Raw genomic sequence first — 20,504 nt, forward strand, 5'->3', positions numbered from 1 at the left:
CTAAGTAACATTATTTAACATAATCATTTAACTTTCTCCGTTGTGTTCATTTGAAAAATAAGACATTCTGATCTAAACTCTGGTAACAGCTTTGGTTAGACTCACCTTAGTCAGGGGTTCAATTAGCACCTTTGATTTGACCATAATGTGATTCCTGACTTGAACAAATGTTTCCTTCCTTTGTCAAACAGGCTTTTGATGAAGCTGAACCGTCTGATGACGCAAGTAATGTATAAATTTAAAGTCACAGTAAAATGCAAGTTAGACAGTCTTTAGCTTCAGTAATGTGATGCATTTCACGATTCAGGATTTCAAACCTGTAGGAATTCATCCACTTATCTGTTTCTATCTCTGGAACTGGTGAGAGGGACTCCAGTGGGGAAGGGTTAGGGTGTAGATATATTGAGGAGGAAACAATGAATAGCAAGTATGGAAAGATTTATATTCAATCAGCAAAAAGTCCCACCCAAAGACTGAATGAGTATTTGATGTTACTGCACAAACCGCCATGTTCCCAAAGAGCCACACACGCTGTACGACCCTAAAGGCCGGAGAGGGTTTGTTACCTGAGTTTGGGGGAACCAGCTGAAACCTCTGAATGACAATAGGAGAAACTTGATTAGACCAACCTGAGTCCAGCAGGGGCCATGGATGGGGCCTCTCAGGTCTGAAACTGTGGTGTCCAAAGTCTTCTCTATAACCCTGGAACACTAAACATCCAGAAAATGCAGAGATGTATGACAAGACAGTCAGTTAAGCATATACATAATATACCAACAGATAGCTCAATAGATGATGTGCTGATGATAATCTCTTGACATTTGCTCATGGTTTTTGCAGCAGCTGGTGTCATTTTTACAGATTTTTCTTTCATGTTGTGTGGGCTGCTTTTCCAGAAATAGAAAACATCCTTTTCATTGGAACAACCCATTTTGTCAGTCGGGTGAAACAGATAGTTTGTTGAAGAGAGTAGTTGTTTATTTCAGACCGTTTTCAGGAGTGAAAGTATTGAGTCTGATTGGTGTAAAAGCTTTTCAAACAGTATTTAGGAGAGAAGGCATGAACAACTTCTACTGTAACCCAGAGAAATATTCATGTCTGTCCATAGTACATGACTGAAGCACATGTTGGGTGACATATATGAATATATGCAGAATCAATCCGCTGCAGGAAAGGTCTTCCTAAAGAGCACCACTTTGATCAGTATAAACTATGTCCTAACAGCAGCCACTGGACTGAACCATGCTCCACCAATAACAAGTCAGCACTCAGTATATCAATCAGCTGTGTGTGCACCAGCCTCTTCCTGCAGGAGAGGGGGGGGTTGTAGAGGTCGACTCCCCAGGCCTCAGCGGCGTGCTGCAGCAGCAGGCTGCTGATGCGTCGATGGGCCAGCACGTCCCAGTTGACGCCGTCCGGCATTCGGTGCTGCAGGCTGCAGCGGAAGTGGAAGTGCAGGTCGAGGACATCCGTAGGCCTCCGCCAGTCGACCGCTGTAGAAGTTGGCTTCGATGATGTCATAACGCAGTGTGGGAGCCAAGTGGCTCACCTGCAGTGATTCAATGACAGGAACAGCTGATTCAACCCACACAGGTTCATCAATCATTTTAGATTTGTGTTTGGTGGTAAATAATGCAATATTATCATTCATTGTCTCTGCATATGACATGTATTATTGAGACACAATTCTTATCTGGAGATATTGTGATGCATTGGTCTCAAATCTCAGACAATGTGTCGTTTGAGTCTCGACAATCAAAGAGACCATATTTCAAAGCCTATAGGTGCGTTTCCATCCACCCTGAAATATTAAAAATATAATGAAAAATACAGCAAAAAGGCTGGTGTATCAATAAAAGCAAGTGTAAACAAACCAATGAATAAATAATAACTACATGAAATTTGTGACTAAAACATCCACTGAGGAGAGAAAAACATCAGATCTGTGTGGAGCAATGAGGAGACCGTCCTCACACTAATACAGGACAATAAAAGATATTTTAATGGTGTAATCTTGTTGCTCCTCCTTCCGCTGATGTGGTTTTCTGGCAGCTGACTGGAGAATTAGCACCACCTGCCATTTCTCTTGAGGAACCAACTCCTAAAGCTTAAACCGTATAGTGAGCCCCTGCAGGCGCACGCTACGAGCACGTACAGAGGCGGTTATGCTTAACGTGCTGTTTGTTGCAGTATACGCCAGAGGGCCTACAAACATCTGTATCGTGAAGAAGCGAGACGACAACCAGCGGAACAGGCAAAATGTCATGAACCAACCTCCACAATGCATATCTCATATGCATTATTACTTGATTGCCTTTATACAAGCCCTGTAAAGAAGCAATTCAGTGTTGAATGCAATGCTCTGATGGTGCACGCCTACTAACAGGAATTCAGAGTGATGACCGAGCGCAGGCCGTGATTACGTTGTGTTCTAACCCGCACGCTTCACGCCAGCTTTGTTACAGCGAGAATAAACTAAGCTTAATGTTCACATACAACAGAAGTAGATGGGAACACACATTCAGTCTGATTTTCTTTTGCGGATTCATTTCGGTTAAAAATCTGAGAAGATTTTGCAAGTTTTTCATGGGCGCAACCCACATACTCAGCTGTGCTGCTCATCCCACAAATGCATGTTCCTGACAAATGGGGCACCGTTTGAAAGGTAAATAAACAGGCTTTCCAACGATTTATTGCCAAGAAGCATTGTTACAACAGAGAAATAATCTACCAAACACGAATTTCCGAACTTTTTGTTCGATGTTTACATACACACATATATCTGAACATAAACACATTTAAAAGAATAGGGGCAAGCGAGTAGGAGGGAACAGGAGAAAAAAGAAAAGAAAAAAATATATATATATAACAAAATAAATAAAGCTATTCTAATTCCACAATGTCAATGTGAAGCTGCTCATCTCCTGCTCTGTGGATGAAGACATGTGATGGTGTGGTGAGTGGCTGGGATGAAATCCTGCAGCCGAGAGATACTCACTTCAGGCACCAAGAATCCACCCTTGATCTTCTTGCCAAGCGGCATAGCCAGAGCCCACAAGATGAGGCAGTCGCGGTAAACGATGGCTTTAATCTGGCCAAAGAACTTGTGAAGGTTCTCTTTGTACTGTCCAACACACTCCAGGCCATACCTGGGATATAAACAAATGAGACAGCAGATATGTGAAAATGAAGCTGCCATTTCTAGTTTGTCATAACTAGAAATGTCTTTGAAATGTATTATTTCTATAGAATATATGTTAACTTTTTGTCGTAAACTGTGATGTCCAGTTCCCTTGATAAGCAGTCCTCGTCACTGCTAACTCCACAGCAGACTAGTGGAGGTGGACAGCCACGTGCCATGCTTGCATAAAATTAACATATGACCAATGGTGTGTTGCGGCCATAGATCCTGTCAAGAAGAGTTGAGCCCACAGAGCTGCCTCGGTAACATGCTTGCACATATGTTGTCTTCTTGAAGCTAAACATAAAATTGGAATGGCTTGGAAATCTGTTCACAGGCCGAGCAAACGAGATTGGATAGAGTGATACAGTGCCTCGCCCTAGAGAAACTTACATATGTAGTTGAAGAGAAATATAACGTCTTTGCAAAGATTTGGGTTCATTCATGGAGTTTCTGGAGGGAGATTGTTGTAACCCTGTAGTCTACAGTTTCCCTTTTTTTTGTTTTCCTTCCCCGTTTTTTCTTCCCTCTTCTCTCACTGGTCACATTAGGGAATGTGGGAGCGTTCCATTTGTGGGGTATAATATGTATCCATGTGCATGTACACATGTCACCCTCTACTGTTTTTATTTTTTGTTTCTGCTGAGAAAGTCAGTAACGCCCAACAACACATGTCATTAATATCTTTATTTGAAATATCTCCAAGTGCCTATGTGTGCCTGTTGATGTGCCTTGTTCTGTCTTGTGTATTGTGGAAGTCAATAAAAAACATGTCAAAAACAAATAAAAGGACCAAAACTGGCTGATGGATAAAATGGTATTATTTTTAAACATGATCAATATAAAAGATCTTTGTTTCTTTAAATGAGGTTAACTGATCATATTTGGTTATTGGATCCAAGACATGTACTCAGATCATTTCAGTGTATATCAACCGGCATGTGCCGATAGCAACATTTTGGCGGTGAACCTGAAGCGCTTGATAATGTGGCTCCAGCTCATAATAGTGCTGCTGTGGTTTAGACTCCGTAATGTTGAGCAGAGCTCAGTGCTGCCTGTTGCAGTGACCGATGAATGATCTCACTAGAACAGTCCACAGCCATGCTAGCAGCACTGAGGCTGTGCTAGCACAGTGGTCACATCATCATGCTTAATATCCTCACAATCAGCGGTTTCATATTCACCATGCCCACCAGCTTACTTTAGCATGCTAAAGATGTAACCCAATGATGGTGCTGTTTCTAAAGAAATGATAATCCACCCTGAGGGGAACATGAACGTACTGTACATTTTGCCCTGGTGATGATCAGGAAAAGTCAGGTGATCAACAAAGTCATACATGCAAAAATAATCAGACAACCGCTGTTTAAAAAAGGCACAGTAAAGTTTATTGGACTTAAGCAATAATTAATAGAACATACAATAAACATCTATTCTACAGCTTCAACAACAAGCAGGAAGTGTGTGTGTGTGTGTGTGTGTGTGTGTAGGTGGGAGGGGGAGGAGCGAGAGGGAGCAAGAAGGCAGACATGACCCCATGAATGGCCGTGTCACAGGGTTCCTGATTGTGGGGACACCTAAAAAGTTAGAGGTGAGGTACAATGGAGGACGTGGTTCACAGGTCTGTGACACACTGGCGTGGAGCAAAGCCGAGCTATGCTACGAGCTACTTGATTCAATGAGTATGCAGTGTGTGTGCATGTGAGAAAAAAAGAAAGGAATGCATCCAAAGCGAAAACAACCCTAACTGCCACAGAAAGACACTACAGCCGTCCTTTCATCATCAGAGACACGGCGAGTGAACTCTGTTCCGTCGTCCATGGCGCTGGTCTTCTGATCAAACGCAGTGTACTGGATTTACACACAGTGGCAGAAACAAACACAAGCAGGGGCCCACAGCTTTGGCCCACACAATCAATGTAACATGTTGAACACAGAAACAAGCAACAAGCACAATAGATAAGGTAGTCTCAACGCAGCATTAACTGCTTAAATTTACAACATACTAAAGCTTACAGTACAATTAAGCTGTAAACACACCGTTCTTAACAGGCCCAGACAAAAGCCACCTAATTCAGATTGCTTAACGTAGTGATTAAGGCCCCGTTAACGCGTTGGCCACAAAACCATTGTTCTTTTGTATGCCGTGCCTTCCGTGCACTTTTTTCCTTGCGATTCTCACGTTGTTCCAGCTGTTTTTCGATGGCATAAGTTAAAATATTCTCAACTTTCAGCACCAGCCGCAGAGTCCCCACCGCTTGTCAGTGTCACACTGGACCCAGGCAGCCAAGTCAAATTGAGCAAAAGGCAAGCTTTACTACTGAACCAGTGACTCTGTTTTGAGCAGAGTACATGTGGTAGTAATGTACAGAGGCAGAGGGTTGATATTAGCTGTTTTTAATTACGAGGAAGCACTGGATTCAAGGTACATCTGACCGGGGCGACAATACTTCAGCCAAACTGCTATCCCACCATTACAGGAACAAACGAGCACACCTCTAGTAAGCAAAGCCTTTATACATGACGACATTAACATGTTTTTATATTCTATGTACTTCTGACAGTAGAGTAAGCCACTATAAACATATAGAAAAACCACAGTCATGGAAAAAAAGAATACCGTGAAACCGCCAGAATCTTAAAAAATACCGTGATACACATGTTTGGTCATACCGCCCAGCCCTAGTGCCAGTAACAGGAAGTTATGTCATGTGACCACCAGTAACCAGGAAGCAAGCATGACTGAGCTGCTGTTTTAGTTCTATCTGAGCTAATCTAGCAACATATGCATAAATCTTATGCCTGGTTATAGCATCGTGGGTATGCATTGTTTTCTACAATCGCAGATAATTATTTTTTGAGACTATGTTAGTCATTGAACTCTGATGCTAGAAGAACAGTGTAGTCATCGCTAATGACTACGCTGTTAATAGGCTTTTGAAAGTTCATATAAAATGATTTACAATAAACTAAATCACTGATTACATGTTTAAACATGCCATATTACATCTTAAGATAAACATTTAGTAAAGCATAAAGCATTTTTAACTATTCCTTGCAATGTCATTGTAACGACACACCGCCATTACCTATGCTGCTATTCTTCTCTGATCTCTGCTTCAACGTGAGGAGCCATATGGGTGTTTCACAGTATTCAGACATGAGAGACTGGTGGAGACTAGTAGACACTGGTGTGATCTTTGGTGTGATGGTAGAATATCAAAATAAATGAAACTTCATCTGAAACCTCTTTTGGACTCCCGGTCTGCTCATTTTCCTCTATGGCCGCTCTGGCATCCTAACAGTCATTAAACCTGTGGACAATAATCGTCTTGATGTTAGGGAAGCACTTCCCAAACATCAAGTTCTATACAGCACGGATACTGATGGCGGCACACAGCTATTACTGTCAGCATCAGAATGGTTAATTAATAATAAGCAAAGTAGCAAAGTTGTCACCACTTTTTACCACTTGGGTGTTTTAAGAGGACATTTTCCGGACCACATGCCTTGCTGTACTGACCAGGGTCAGTACAGCATGATATGAGGGAGTGCGGCTGGCTGGAATGTGAGAAACATCACTGGTAGTCCAAATAATGATAATTATCATACCCTCTGTATTTCTGTATTTTCTTTCCCCCAGCACAAGTCAGGTGAAGCTGGCAGCGGGGCAGGGGAAGAGGAGACCGAGGAGAGGCCAGATGGGAAAGTAAAGTCCTTTCCTTCCCCCCTGGCCATGGGAAGGAAGGACCTCTTCAACTGGCAGCTCCTCGACAACGTTGAGGGTCAAGGAGGCAAGTGCTTTTTTTCCCATTCAAATGTTGTGATGGGGTTATGACACTACGCCAGCCACCTCCAGTCCATGGGGAAGACCATTACAACAGTTCATTTTGACCTCAGAAACATTTATCAATTCTGCAAATATGTGAAAGACATTTCATTTCATGATCTTAAATTGAACATCACCACACAATTACTATCAAGTAGAACAAGTGCTGCATTTGTATGAAGTGTATTCCTCAACTTTATTAGACACTGTACAGAAAGTCATTGCAGCCTCAGGCTTTATTCTTTAGTTTAGATATTTGAGATTGTCATATTGCTCTTTTTTTTTCTTTTTTTTTTTTAAAGGGACAAAACCTTGAGCTGGCAAGACAATCAAGGACTCATGCATTGGCCTGAAAACCATGCACTATGTGACACCTGGCCTCACTGCGGCTGTCAGACTGCATAACGGGGCAGAGAGGAGTGCAATACTGCTTCACATAGGCCAGGGCTGCTGGAACATCCTCTGGTTTACCCAGGCCTCCAGCAACTAGACCACCAGTCTTAAGGACATGAAGCGGCTTTTGAAACTCGTTGGCAGGTTTCAGTGAGAGATTATTCAGATTTACGGTTGCTTTTTTGTCATTTATCAAGATCTTCAATACATTGGAGTCAAATAAGGAAGCAACAGATGTGATGCGCTGCATTCTGCCTGTTTTTATTGCAGACCTCTCGCTCCAAGCCTTTAATGAGTCAGCAGCTCAAGGACTGCATTCCTTTGTAAAGGATCAGTTCTTCCCCCTTGCCCTGTTCCTAATGTTACTTGTTCATGTGAAGATTCACCGGCAGGTTTTGGTTTTCCAAAAGAGAAGCCTTTTCTTCTCCCAGGTGAGGAGGAGGCATGAGATCAATACCACAGTCCTTGACTTTGCTGTTAATTGAATGATGTTCCTCTGAAGCCTCTGCAGGATGACATCCCTGCATAAAGGCTCTCTCCCAGACAGTGTGCACAGTATGGGGATGCTGAGATGAGGAACACTGAGGGAGTCTGTCTGGTGAGTGGACTCATTCATAGTCCTGATCAGAACGTATTATATACCAGTTACATTAACTGCGCCACCACAGTCCATTGGTTTCAAAGAATAATTGTATCTTTATTCTACTTCAGAACAAATCCCAGGAAGAGGTTCTTCTGTGGCTTGCATCTCTAGAACTCTGAGCTGTATCCAACACTGAGCCCCAGTCCAGACTGCAGTCATGGAGAGGCTATTTTGCCCTGAAGATTATAGTCAATGATTGAGAACACCATCACTATTCATGCGTCTGTATCAGAATACAAAGTTTCTCAACTTCAGTGTGGGAAGGGGCATACACCTCTTTCAGGCCCCGTTTTGAAACTCGACTAGTTTGCCAGTTTGTCACACTTTCAACCATACATTTAAGGACAGCTAACCAGCCGCCTGTGATCACCAGGTCCAAACCACTCGCATCATCCACAGGGAGGTGGATGTCCAGAAAGATGGACATTCACGTGATGGACGTGGATGTCACCAGAGACCATCTCTGACCAAAGACAAAGGTAACCACCTTCCTCCATATAGAACCACGTGTTATAACCTGACTGAAGGTTCATACTTACCAGAGTTGATCAATAGAATAGAAAGCGGATGAGGATTGGTTACCTGGTGATGTCCCACAGACAGGAGCTGATGACAATGATATCGGGTTTGACTCCTCGCCTGAAGTCCTCCAGGATGCTCTCCATGTACGGGGAGTAGATCCGTGTCAGGAAGTAGAACCGCAGCAGGTGGTGGTCGGAGCGATACTGTCGGACCTCTCTGTACTCTGTGCCGTTCGTCATGGGTCCTAATCGACCTCCCTCCACCAGGACGTCCTGTTCAAAGGAAAACTCTCCCTGCACCACAGACAGCGAGACATTACCTTCCAGTGTGCCAGCACAGGAAATAGGGCTGCACGATTATGTCCAAAATCATAATCGCGATTATTTTGATCAATATTGCGGTCACGATTATTTAATCGCTATGCGGCGCAGACACAACTCTAACGCACTCTGTGCATATGATTTGTTCTTGGTTAACATCACTTGCCCTGAATCCAAAAAACTTCCAGACAACGAATGATGATCCTTTGAGGGGCTAGCTCCTCCCCTTCTGCTCCTGATATTTGATTTAGCTTTCACACGACACCCGTGACCGTCTGCTCTCTGGTTCTGTTGTCCGTCTCTCGTCTTCTACTAACAGCGGAGTCTGCAGGGTGCGCGCATGACACCTCCCATCTCGTTCGCCCCCTGGTGGTCGGCTGACTTAGTTGAGGAAGCGCTTGATTTGATATGCAGCAGAGCACACATTTTAAACGTCAATATCGCAGACAATCATGTTAATTTAATCGTGGCAGCCAAAATCGTGATTAAAATTCGATTAAAATTCGAATAATTGTGCAGCCCTAACAGGAAACCGGTGTTTCTTCTTCCAGAACACAAGCACATTTCATAGTTTAAGAAATGGGTCAGTGGCTCGTCTAAAAATAATCCCCATTCTTAAGGACTACATCATGTTTCTGTGATTAGTTATTGTGATTAGGACCAGGTCTGTGTCAGTCAACATGAAGGATATTCAATTTAATGTTTGATTGACAGATCAATATTTATTCATGTCACAGAAGCTGTGTTGCAGATTGTATACATGAAACCGTATATTGATTTAACAGTGTAATCCAATAATATTTTATATCAAACACCATATACATATTGATATTAGGATATTGTTTTACATCCAATTGTAGAATTATACATTTTTTATCAGGTAATAAACAATTTTATAAAGCCGCGTAAAGCCCAGGGAGCTGCAGATAATTCTGTTGCTTCATCACGACGAGAAACCCATTTCACATCGTCACCTTTCACGATGTCCTTCCAGTAATGTAAAAATATCGACAGCTGCTTTAAAGAACAGTTCAACTAATTGAGGTGAGAAGAGGAGTATATGGTCCGAGAGGTTACGCAGGCAGACTGCTGCAACTTCCAAGTTTCCACTTTTAGTAACTCAGCCTCTTAACTTCTGACTGATTCAGAAGAACATTGTGCCCTAAATGCTTCGTCAATTACATTTTAAAAGTAAGAGTTAAAGTGAGAAGCAACACTTATTCGGGGACTTTCCCCTAACTCAGCAGCTGAAGAGCCACCTTCAGTCTGTCGAAGGCTTTGTGAATATGGCTCTGTATGAAGTACAACTCTTCAGAACATTGTGTAGTGTCAAGAAGAGTTGAGCCCACAGAGCTGCCTCGGTAACATGCTTGCACATTCAAGGGAGAGTCAGGATATAAAAGCACAAAGTATATACTCAGAATAAAGTGTAATCAAGAGATAAAGTGTATGATCATTATATAACAAAATGGTTAATCAATATGTAACGAATGTTTAATGCATAGAGTGATTTAACAAATGTAAAAACTGATGAACAAATGTTCTGTGTGACCGGAGCCGAGATGTAGGAAAAGTGTTTTGTCAGGATGAGTTAGCAAAAAGAGTGAAGTTAGGAACAGATGTTAATGGGTGTGGTTAGGAAAAGACTGTTGCAAGAGATGAGTCATAGAGGCATAATATAGGATAAGCCTGGACTTGCCTGGACTTGTCTGGACGGAAGAAAGGAAGAAAGAGCGCTGTTGAAAGACATCTCGGATAGCGAAGACGAACAGCCACCTCAAGGGCAGGGCCTTGCACGAAGCAGCTGCCTCACCACCGCGGAAGACAATGATGGCATAATAAAGATGCAAGCCTCCACCCAGATCTTTGGTGAGTTCAAAAAGATCAAGGCGATGGTGGCCAACCGAGACCCAAAAGAATCGGTGCAAGAATATCTGACACAAAAATGGCTTATGGTAAAAGCCAGCTCCACAAACGACGAGGCGAAAAGATTGTGGCTGGCCCATGTGACGGACCAACCGATGGGTCCCGAAGAAACCGCGGAACAGCATTACCGAAGATTAGTGCTGGAAGACTGCGAAGACGAGGAGTCACACATCGACAAGGCAAGAAAAAGCTTAGAAAAAGGGCAAACTCTCACCCAGGCGTGGTACGCCTTGCGACAGGCGATTCCGCCAGAAAGAAGTGTGCAAGCCCTTAGGAAGCTGACGAAGGGCCTAATGAATGACATCGATTTCGTGACCCTAAACATCAACAAAAGCACCACAGAACAAATCCAAGAAACAGTAAGAAAGTGGGATTTGAAGAAAAAGCACTTGGAAGACAAAAGAGAGAAAGGAAACCAACCGAAGCCGCCGGCTCCCAGGCCCTCGTATGACAACGCGAGGCCCACCGAGGGACCCGGCCCTTCACAGACACCAAGAAGGCAGCCAGGAGGATTCCAAAGAGCCCCGCAAGGCTACCAGCGTGAGCCAGGATTCCAGAGGGGTCTGCAAGGCTACCAAGGCTACCAGCGAGAGCCGGGAGTCCAGAGGGGTCCGCAAGGCAACCAACGGGAGCAGGGTGCTCAAAGGCAAGAAGGATTTCAGAGGCAGGGCGTTTACCACAGGACCCCGCCTGACCAACAACAGGAGGGGCCACGGCCCCCACCAGCCAACAAGAGCGGTTATCTCTCTTCCGAGGATTACAACAAGCTGACAACAGAGCAGAAACAGGCCCTTCGTGTCTCCCGCATGGAAGCTGGGAGAGAAGGGCAGAGAAAGTAATGGCTAAGCGGGCGCGGGTCACAGTGGATCATGCCTATTGGGTGGGGGACGACATATACACCAACGTGGATGGAATCCCCTATCAGGTAGATACTGGTGCCGAAGTGTCGATGACCCGCAAATGCCTTGAAACAAAAGGACACCTGACTGTTCAACTAGCCGACGGAACCATCAAAAAGATTCCGTTTGGCGTCTGGAAAGGAGTTGTGTGGGCTCTAGGACCCTACAATTTAATGACAATAACGGACCTAAAAGAGCTGCATAGCAGCCCAGAAAATCGAACCCCAATAAAACAGCGACTAAGAATCCTCGGGGCAAAACTAATCCAAATGGGATCGTTTTCACAGGAGTGGTACAAACCAGTGGACGTTCCAGAAGTGACCAAGCAAAAGATCGAAGAAAGCGACTTTTCCCCGGAGGGAAAAGAAACGCTAGAAGACATACTTTCCAAAGCCGGAGTGGCTAGATTCAAAAATGACTGTGGAGACATGGGTGCAAAGTACACCCACACCATAGAAGGGGGTGTACACCCGCCCGTCCGCCAATACCCCCTGAATCCAGGGGCAGTTGCAGAAATGGACCACGGAGTCACGGAGCTCAGCGAACTAGGGGTGGTGCGCGAGGAGCCAAATCCCATCACCAACAGCCCAATACAGGCAGTCAAAATCAAAAGTCATCGGGAGGAGGATGGAGACCTGTTATCAACTTCAAGGCCCTCAACCGCAGGACTGTCGCCAACCGAGCCAGCCTGATCAACCCCCAAGGGACGCTGAAAACACTGAGACTAAAGAGGTACAAATCCTGCATAGATCTGGCAAATGGATTTTTCTCGCTGAGGCTAGCCAAAGCCTCCCAAGGCAAGACAGCGTTCACCCACAAGGGTAAAGCGTACGTCTGGGAACGGCTACCCCAAGGCTACAAAAACTCTCCGAATGTTTTCCAGTCGGCCGTAATGGACATACTTGACGGCCTAGAGACAACCATATACATCGATGATGTATTCATTGCAGATGACACCGAAGAAGAACATCTGCAAAAATTGAGAAAAGTCACAGAACGACTAACAGCGGCAGGCTTGAAATAGAATCTGAAAAAATGCCAATTTGGACGATTCCAAGTGAACTACCTGGGGTTCCAGGTCTCCAACGACCTGGGACTCTCGGACGGATTCCGGGAAAAAGTGGAGCAGATCGACCCGCCAACCTCGCTGAACGAACTACAGAAGGTGCTGGGACTCTGCAACTACGTTAGGGACCATGTCCCTAGCTACCAGAAGTATGCAAGACCGTTGTATGTAAAACTAAGAAAAGAAAAGCCAGAAGACGCCCACAAGAAGTGGGAATGGACCGCAACGGATCAAAACAGTTTGGAAAACCTGCGGACAGCCATTAAAGAAGCTTTGCGGCTGGAGCCACGAAGCCTTACAACGAAGCTGGTGGCAGAGGTCAGTTGCAACGACGATGATGCAGTGGTTAAAGTGTGCAACGAAGGCGGGGGAATAGTCACTTTGTGGAGCTACACCCTGTCCTCCGTGGAAAAGAAATATCCAGCAGAAGAGAAGGAGTTGGCAGTTCTGGCAAGGTATTGGAGCACCCTGAAAGACCTTGCTCAAGGACAGGGCATCAGGGTCCTCACGCAAAGCCAGGTCCATCGATTCCTAAGAAAAGCCACGGTAGAGAGCACGAAGGCGACGAACGCGAGGTGGGGACGTTGGGAAGACATCCTGCTGGACCCAGACCTCGAAATCGGCCCTGCACAACCCGTGAGTAAGAAAAAGACGACACAGGACGAGACGCCATCCGAACCGTTAGAGTGGACTCTATACACCGACGGATCGCGAAAAGGACAAGACGACAACGCCTACTGGGGCTTCATTCTCAAGCACAATGAGAAGGAGCGCTCCAGACAACGAGGCCAAGTCCCCGGCAGTGCCCAGACCGGGGAGGTGACAGCGATACTGGAAGGTTTGCTCGAGTTGGAGCGAAGAAGGGTGAAAAGAGCTTGAGTCATAACTGATAGTTATTACTGTGCCCAGGCCCTTAACGAAGACCTGTCCATATGGGAAGAAAATGGTTTTGAGAGTGCTAAAAACAATCAAGACAGTCCTCACCAGAAGAACCACAGCATTGGGCATGTGTTCAATGTGACGCTGAACATCTGAATGCAGACGTGCTCATCTGTTCTGAACGGACACGCTGCTGACAGAGAGGAGCGGACGCATCAGAGGGGAAGAAGCTTCTGGATCAACATATTTCCACATGTTGGTGCTCCGGTGTACATGATTTATATGCAGAAAAGACATCTGAAATTCTGAAATTGGATTTTCAGCTATACAATACAAACATATCGACGTAAACGAAACGTGTGTGTGTACAACATACACACATCTATCTGTGTTTAGCAGAGGAAAAATGTTACGATGGAAATCAAGACGTAGAAAGCCCTGAGCTCTTATTGGTATCGGCAGAACAAACAGTAGTGTGAGGAGGACGGAGGACCAGAGCCTTTCTGTCTCACTGCCTCTCTTCTCTTACTGCACCTCGTCCAGTGAATTCAATCGGACTGACACTGACGCAAAGGCTGCTTACATGTCTTCTCTCATGTAAACGTTAATATTGAGGAGTAAAGCGAGGCAGCAGGATCTGAAGTGAGGGGGCAGCAGCAGTGAGTGACTCAGCTGGTGATGCTCTTCTCTCCTGTACGATTCACAGGAATAGAGAGTGCAGCCGAACATCAGCAAAGATCCCTCATAAGTATCCATGGATCCTTATCCGCTGAAGCTCTGTATGATTTACCAAAACAATATGGTGAGAAGGAGCTTTTCCCTTAAATCAGAGATGGATAACAACATGATGTTCACATATTACAAATGAAATCTGCGCTTATTGTTATCTGTTTACGTTACCATTGGATCAAATGACTGTAAACTGTGGAGGGTGGCTCTGGACACTGTTTCATCAACGGTTCATAGGATGTTTTGTGGTTTCTTCTATGAAAGCCAGCAACACGTGTCAATTTTCGCTTGTTACATGCATACAGTCTTTTCAAAATAAACCTCCGTCTTCACAGGAAACAACTCTGTTAAGTTGAGGAAACAAAACATCTTGGTTAGGTTTAGGAAGAGATCGTCATTTGGGTTAAAATAACTACGCAAGTGCCGTTAATGAAGTACCCAAGTTACGAGACAAAAACATCAACTTCTGGTCTCACACGGGAAAGAGCAGCAGTCCCGCCGGCTGACAGATCGCTGTTTGTTGGACACATCCACCTTTTGGTGGAGATGCTGTGATGAACCCACCGTACACTGTTTAGCAGACACAGTTAGCAACTATTGATAGAGATAGAGGAGCACACAACAACTCCAAACCAACAGCAACATTGCTCTGTGCCTTCAGAGTATAAAGTTACAAATATTAGTGCGGCTTTAAAACACTAATCTTAAAGCCGGACTAGTCAATAATATTTCTGTGTTCCGTGATAAAACGTGTGTAAACTACCTGCCCACCAAACAGCAGACCGAGTTAGCAGCTAGTGCATCAAGAAGCTCAAGAGTTGGTGGGTTTTGGACTCTAAGAGTGAAAACAAAACTCCCAATAAATGCCCCACTGTGTCTCTGACTGGTTGGCCTGATATACAGACCCGAACCCGAACCAATACCACACTTCATTCCTGAGCCGATCCGAACCAACCAACGAGCCAATCAGAGGCAGAGAGCTGGTCACATCTCCGCCTAGCGACCGAGTGCTCTGAAACACTACTCCACAGGGACGGCAACAGCTTCACAAAATGAAAGTTCTTTGTAGCAGCTTTAAGTATGACAAATAAAAGTACCTATTTTGCTAAATTTGTCCTTTTTAAAAGTGTTAACTATTGTTATATGAATGTGTAAACACCATTTAATGGTACAACACAATAAAAGATGAGTTCACAAGAAAAGACTTGTTTATTGTTTACTGTGTCACAACTGGACTATTTATGAACAATTTAGAAAATTCACTTTGTTATTGACTTAATCAGCATCAAAACTGTTATTTGTGACACATATTTTACCATCACAATAATTTGAAATATTCAATTTGTGCATTAATGACATTTGTTATCTTTAAAAATGTTGAGGTCTTGAATTTCAAGAGTTCACTTTTGTGCACATTGTTTGTCCACATTAATGATGGTTAGAGTTTGTGTGAGCATGAAAACATTCAACAGAGAGAGATAGCACTGAACGCTCAGGCAGCCAGTCCTCTGCGTTGCCTTTCTGAAGATGAAGCTCTTTCCTATGAAGGCAGAGCACGGTGGCCATCCTCTCCTGTAGCCTCAACATGAGGACATGTCTGCCTTCACTCCAAATAAAGGTACGAAACATACTCCAACACAATGCAGTCCAATACAACAACAGCCTCCAAACAATAGAGCTGAACCAACACCTCTCTGTGCAGCGTGACATTGAGCTGTTCCAGCACTTGTCTCTGAGTCTCTCATATTTATACTGAGTGAAGAGGCGAGTACGTGTGCACAGAGTCATCTGCCTATGTTCTGGACACTTACAGATAACACACTCTTGGACAATTCGTTCTGTTAAAGGGTCACATTCTCCTAATCGGAAGACGTCATGGCTGCAAATCAGCCTACGTATACACTGACATGAACACAACAGATTTACTATCGACGCCCGGTCACAAGTAAACAAGAGGAGATAGACATTAAGAAAGGCAGCAGAGACACTTCATGAAGAACACAGCTGAGAAGGCCTGTGTGAAGATGGACAGGCCTTTGCAAACGTAAAACATTCAGTAGTCATTTGATTTTTCCAACAGTAAACATGGAGATTATGATGATGATACTGAGGAAAATATCAATTCACATCTCTACACGCTGAAAGCTGGATCAATTGTGAAAAAGCTAAAAACGTGAACAGACAGCACTTTGAGAACATACAACATTCTAACCGACGTCCTTTTAGTACACGTTTCTAAAGTGCAAGATCAGCGATTGGGAGCATTTGGGTTGCCTTTCATTTTGTTTGATCGAACTCCTCAGTTTGAAAGAGTTTCACAGAATCAAACAATTAGATCAAGTTGCAAGATTGCACTTTGAAATGACTGTAATAAATCTTCCTGTCGATACTGGCTTCAAAGAGATCCTGAATGTGACTCCAATGTAGGTATTGGGGGATCCACAATCCTTGTTCTGGGTCAAATTTATTCAAAAGTCCCATTCAAGAAAATGTGATGCAAACAAATGAACAGTATGTCTTCTGTAGTTACGCTCACTTTATATATATATAACCCCCCTCTTCTTGATGGTGTCACGAGCAACCTGGTCTCATAAAATAACATTTCATATTTTACCTTCAGGGACTCTACAACTGACTACACGTTCATTCCAGTGTCTTTAGTGTCAGCATGTTCAAATTGTTCTACTTTTAACCCAGCAAATTAACATTCACAGAAAATATAACTGAACACATAAATGATAAATGAAACACGATAAATCCAAATTATTAAAAAACAAACAACGAGAACAACAGTGCAGGAGACCCGTTCAACTGCTGAAGCCTCATATTCAATCAGCTGAACTTTAGATGTGTTTTATTCACACAGAACAGACTGTTCATTTCTTACAGTGTCAGTGTAATATTATTATTATTATCATCAATATTGTTATTATTTTCTATGTTCTTCTTTATATCAAATGTTATGTGCAGATGCAAAGCATCAATGAAGTTATCGTACCAACAAGTGTTGTGTGTGATTCCGCCATGTCACAGAGCTCCATTGTTACGAGCAATGAGACACATTGTTGCACTCGGTGACATCACTCGTTTATTTACGCCCTGCTGCCATGAATACTCACCACAGCACAAAGTGTGACTTCATCCGCCACTGAAAGTAGTCCCCTAGATGCTCTATTGCTCCTGTTTGAGTAATGCTTTCCAGAAATGACAGTGACCAGCTGTTTGAGGACGTTTCTTTCAAGTGAAGCGATACATTTGCTGTCGACATCATCATTGGGAACCAATGTGCTTGGAGAGAGAGCCACAGACAGGTTCGGGACGTCTGAATGTAGTGAGAGATGGACTAACACTAACACATTGTTGCCGCTGGTCTGGATTTGTGACATTTTGCGATATCTTTACATAGGAAAATGGACAAATATGATTCTTGTCTTTTAACTTGCAATGATGTGGAGCAGAACAAGTCCACTTGAGTTCCCCGGGCTCCTTTGACCAAGTAAACCTTTCTCTCTGATCACAAGAGTGCAACATCCAAATTCACCAACACTGAACGCCAGAACCGTCTCAGAGACGTCATCTCTCTTCATCTCTCTTCATCCTCTTCCTCCACCTTCTTCACGTGAGGGGAACAACTCAGATATCAACATAATCACAACTCAAACAGCGTGTGTCATCTGGAGCTGCACATGGGAACCGTCACTGCTTCCCACACACTGAGTTGTGCTGCTAGCGTTTCACATTACACTCATCAGACGGTGTACTTTTGGTTTAGTACATCAAAGCTCCTTCACTTTTACACGGTGGCTCTAATTACTCTCTGTAACTTTATGAGTATTGCAGCAACCGTCTGTAGATGGATGCCGCTAACACACAACGTATATAAAGGGTTATAGAATATTATAGTGCAAAACAGACATACGGAAAAACCTTCAGGAGAACATTCTTGTCTTCCACTACAACCTGCTGAGTATTCACTCCCCTCACAGCACAAATGTAATTATTATTCCTTCAAGAATATTCTTATAATATTAAGTTGTTTTTTAAAAGCTACAAAAGGTAATCAAGAATATCTTTTAGAAAAAAATACACAAGACTTAAACCACAAGACTTCACTGGATGGAATAGCTGACAGAAAAGATGAGGTTTTAAAAATAACAAAACTTAAAATACTATTATGAGATAGAAAGTCAAGCTTTAAGATGCTGAATTGAAAAATAATCCAAAATGAATATGTTAAATTTAAACTACTTGTAACAGCGCACTATACCAACATCTGGTCTCAAAAGCACGACTAAAGAAGTGAAGTTGGTCACAGAGAGACATGGCTGGAGAGAGGATGACAAGTTAACGAGTTGGCAGATAAAGAGAGAAATCATGCAAAATGAAGAGCTGGCTGATGACACTATTGACACTATGGCACTATTGCTGCATCCACATAGAATCAGACAGATGGACACCTTTTAGAAAAACAAGCAGATGAAACCTCCTTCTTTCATCTCAAAACATTGCCCTTCTACGCCCCCTCAGTCGCTGAAACACTCATCCTCACTCAGCCTTCATCGCCTCATAACTCGAGTACTGCAACAGCATCCTGTACGACACATCCACCAAAATCACATTTTCAAATGTCTGTTTTGAGTCAGTCTTGTTCTTTTGTCATTTTCACAGAATGTTTACATCTCGTTGCCTTTGTAAGAAAGACATTTCCCCCCAGACCTTTTCCAAGTCCATGCAGAACACATTGCAATAAACTAACAAGACAATTACTCACTTTGCAGTCTCAATCTCCCGCATGTTTTACTGAATATATCCAGTATTTCTTATCATATATGCCATTTTAATGGTCCATCATGGGATGCCCAAAATAATCTCCCATGGGAAAGTGTTACAGTTACAATAGTTACATCTCACATTCTTTTAAAGATGTCTTTATTTGAGCACTTTACTTAGTAATAAGTAACAATATGCCATGGTCAAATGTATCTGAAGCTGAACCACCGGTTATATCATTTCTAAGAAACTGTAGCACACTCTTTGGTATCACAACCCTTATTATTGTGATGTTGCAGAGATTATATGCTACCAACTGACCATGAGCATAGACATTTGTGCCACGAATTGAATTATATCTTGAATATTCATCATTGTTGGAATGCTGTTAAGCATTCCAACTATTGTTATCCTGTTTCTTTATTGTTGGAATGCTGTTAAGCATTCCAACAATTACTATTGTTCTTCAAATCTTTATTCAACTTCTATTTCTTCCATGCCCCTCTTCTCCTCCTTCATTTTTTAAGCTACAGAAACCATTCAACTATCAAAATGTTCAGCTCTTTCACCAGAGGTCTGCTATGACTTTTCATATTTCTAACCTTTAAACAGTTTGAATTATTAAGCTTTTTATTTTCAATGGGATCTCTATGGAGACTATTTTCAAATGGCTTCAGGCACACAGGTGTTCGCGATTGAGCCAATTAGTGATGTTGATAAACACACAGACTCACAGACACACGCGCACATACACTCCTCTCCCTCTCTCTCTGTGTCTCTCATACAGTCATTCAGGTCTTAGGGATCTTTAGAGGTCTTTCCCCCCTCTTCCACCCCCCCCCCCCACACATACACACACACACGCCATTTTTAAATAAAAGCCCCACAGAATGAATCCTAACTGAAATGCTTGTGATGAGCCTGTCATTCAATAACCGGTTTGTGTTTATCGAACATTATGATTCTGTCTCCTCTCCCTTTCTCCCCCACACCCCACACCCCATTTCAAAATAAAAGCCCCAGAGAGTGAATTCTAACTGAACTGCTTGTGATGAAGCCTGTCATTTAATAACCTCTGTTTATGTGTCAAACATGATGATTATGTCTCCTCTCCCCCACCCTCCCCCACCCAGCCCCACCCTTTCAAAATAAAAGCCCCATGGATTAACTGTATGTAAACATTAAGCTCAAAATTTGGCTTTTTTTGTTGAAATCATGAATGCTCTTACAAATACTGCGACAACTACTACTACTGCTAATATTTCTAGTAATACTACTACTACTGCTGCTACTACTTCTACTACAACTTTTGCTGTTGCTACTATTACTAGTGTTATTACTGCTACC

At 43.2% G+C, this 20,504-nt stretch overlaps 1 protein-coding gene across 1 annotated transcript; it reads right to left on the minus strand.

The window, feature by feature from the left end:
* Nucleotides 1-1,200: 1,200 nt before the first annotated feature.
* Nucleotides 1,201-10,638, minus strand: LOC306796435 (PC-esterase domain-containing protein 1A-like; the record flags this gene model as incomplete). Its single annotated transcript, XM_079295350.1, is given in 5 exon segments — nucleotides 1,201-1,470; nucleotides 1,475-1,549; nucleotides 2,999-3,149; nucleotides 8,629-8,861; nucleotides 10,588-10,638. Coding segments are annotated over 5 exon segments (780 nt in total).
* Nucleotides 10,639-20,504: the final 9,866 nt, after the last annotated feature.

This window comes from Melanostigma gelatinosum (genome assembly GCF_949748355.1).
Source record: "Melanostigma gelatinosum genome assembly, chromosome: 23".
Taxonomy (NCBI): Eukaryota; Metazoa; Chordata; class Actinopteri; order Perciformes; family Zoarcidae; genus Melanostigma; species Melanostigma gelatinosum.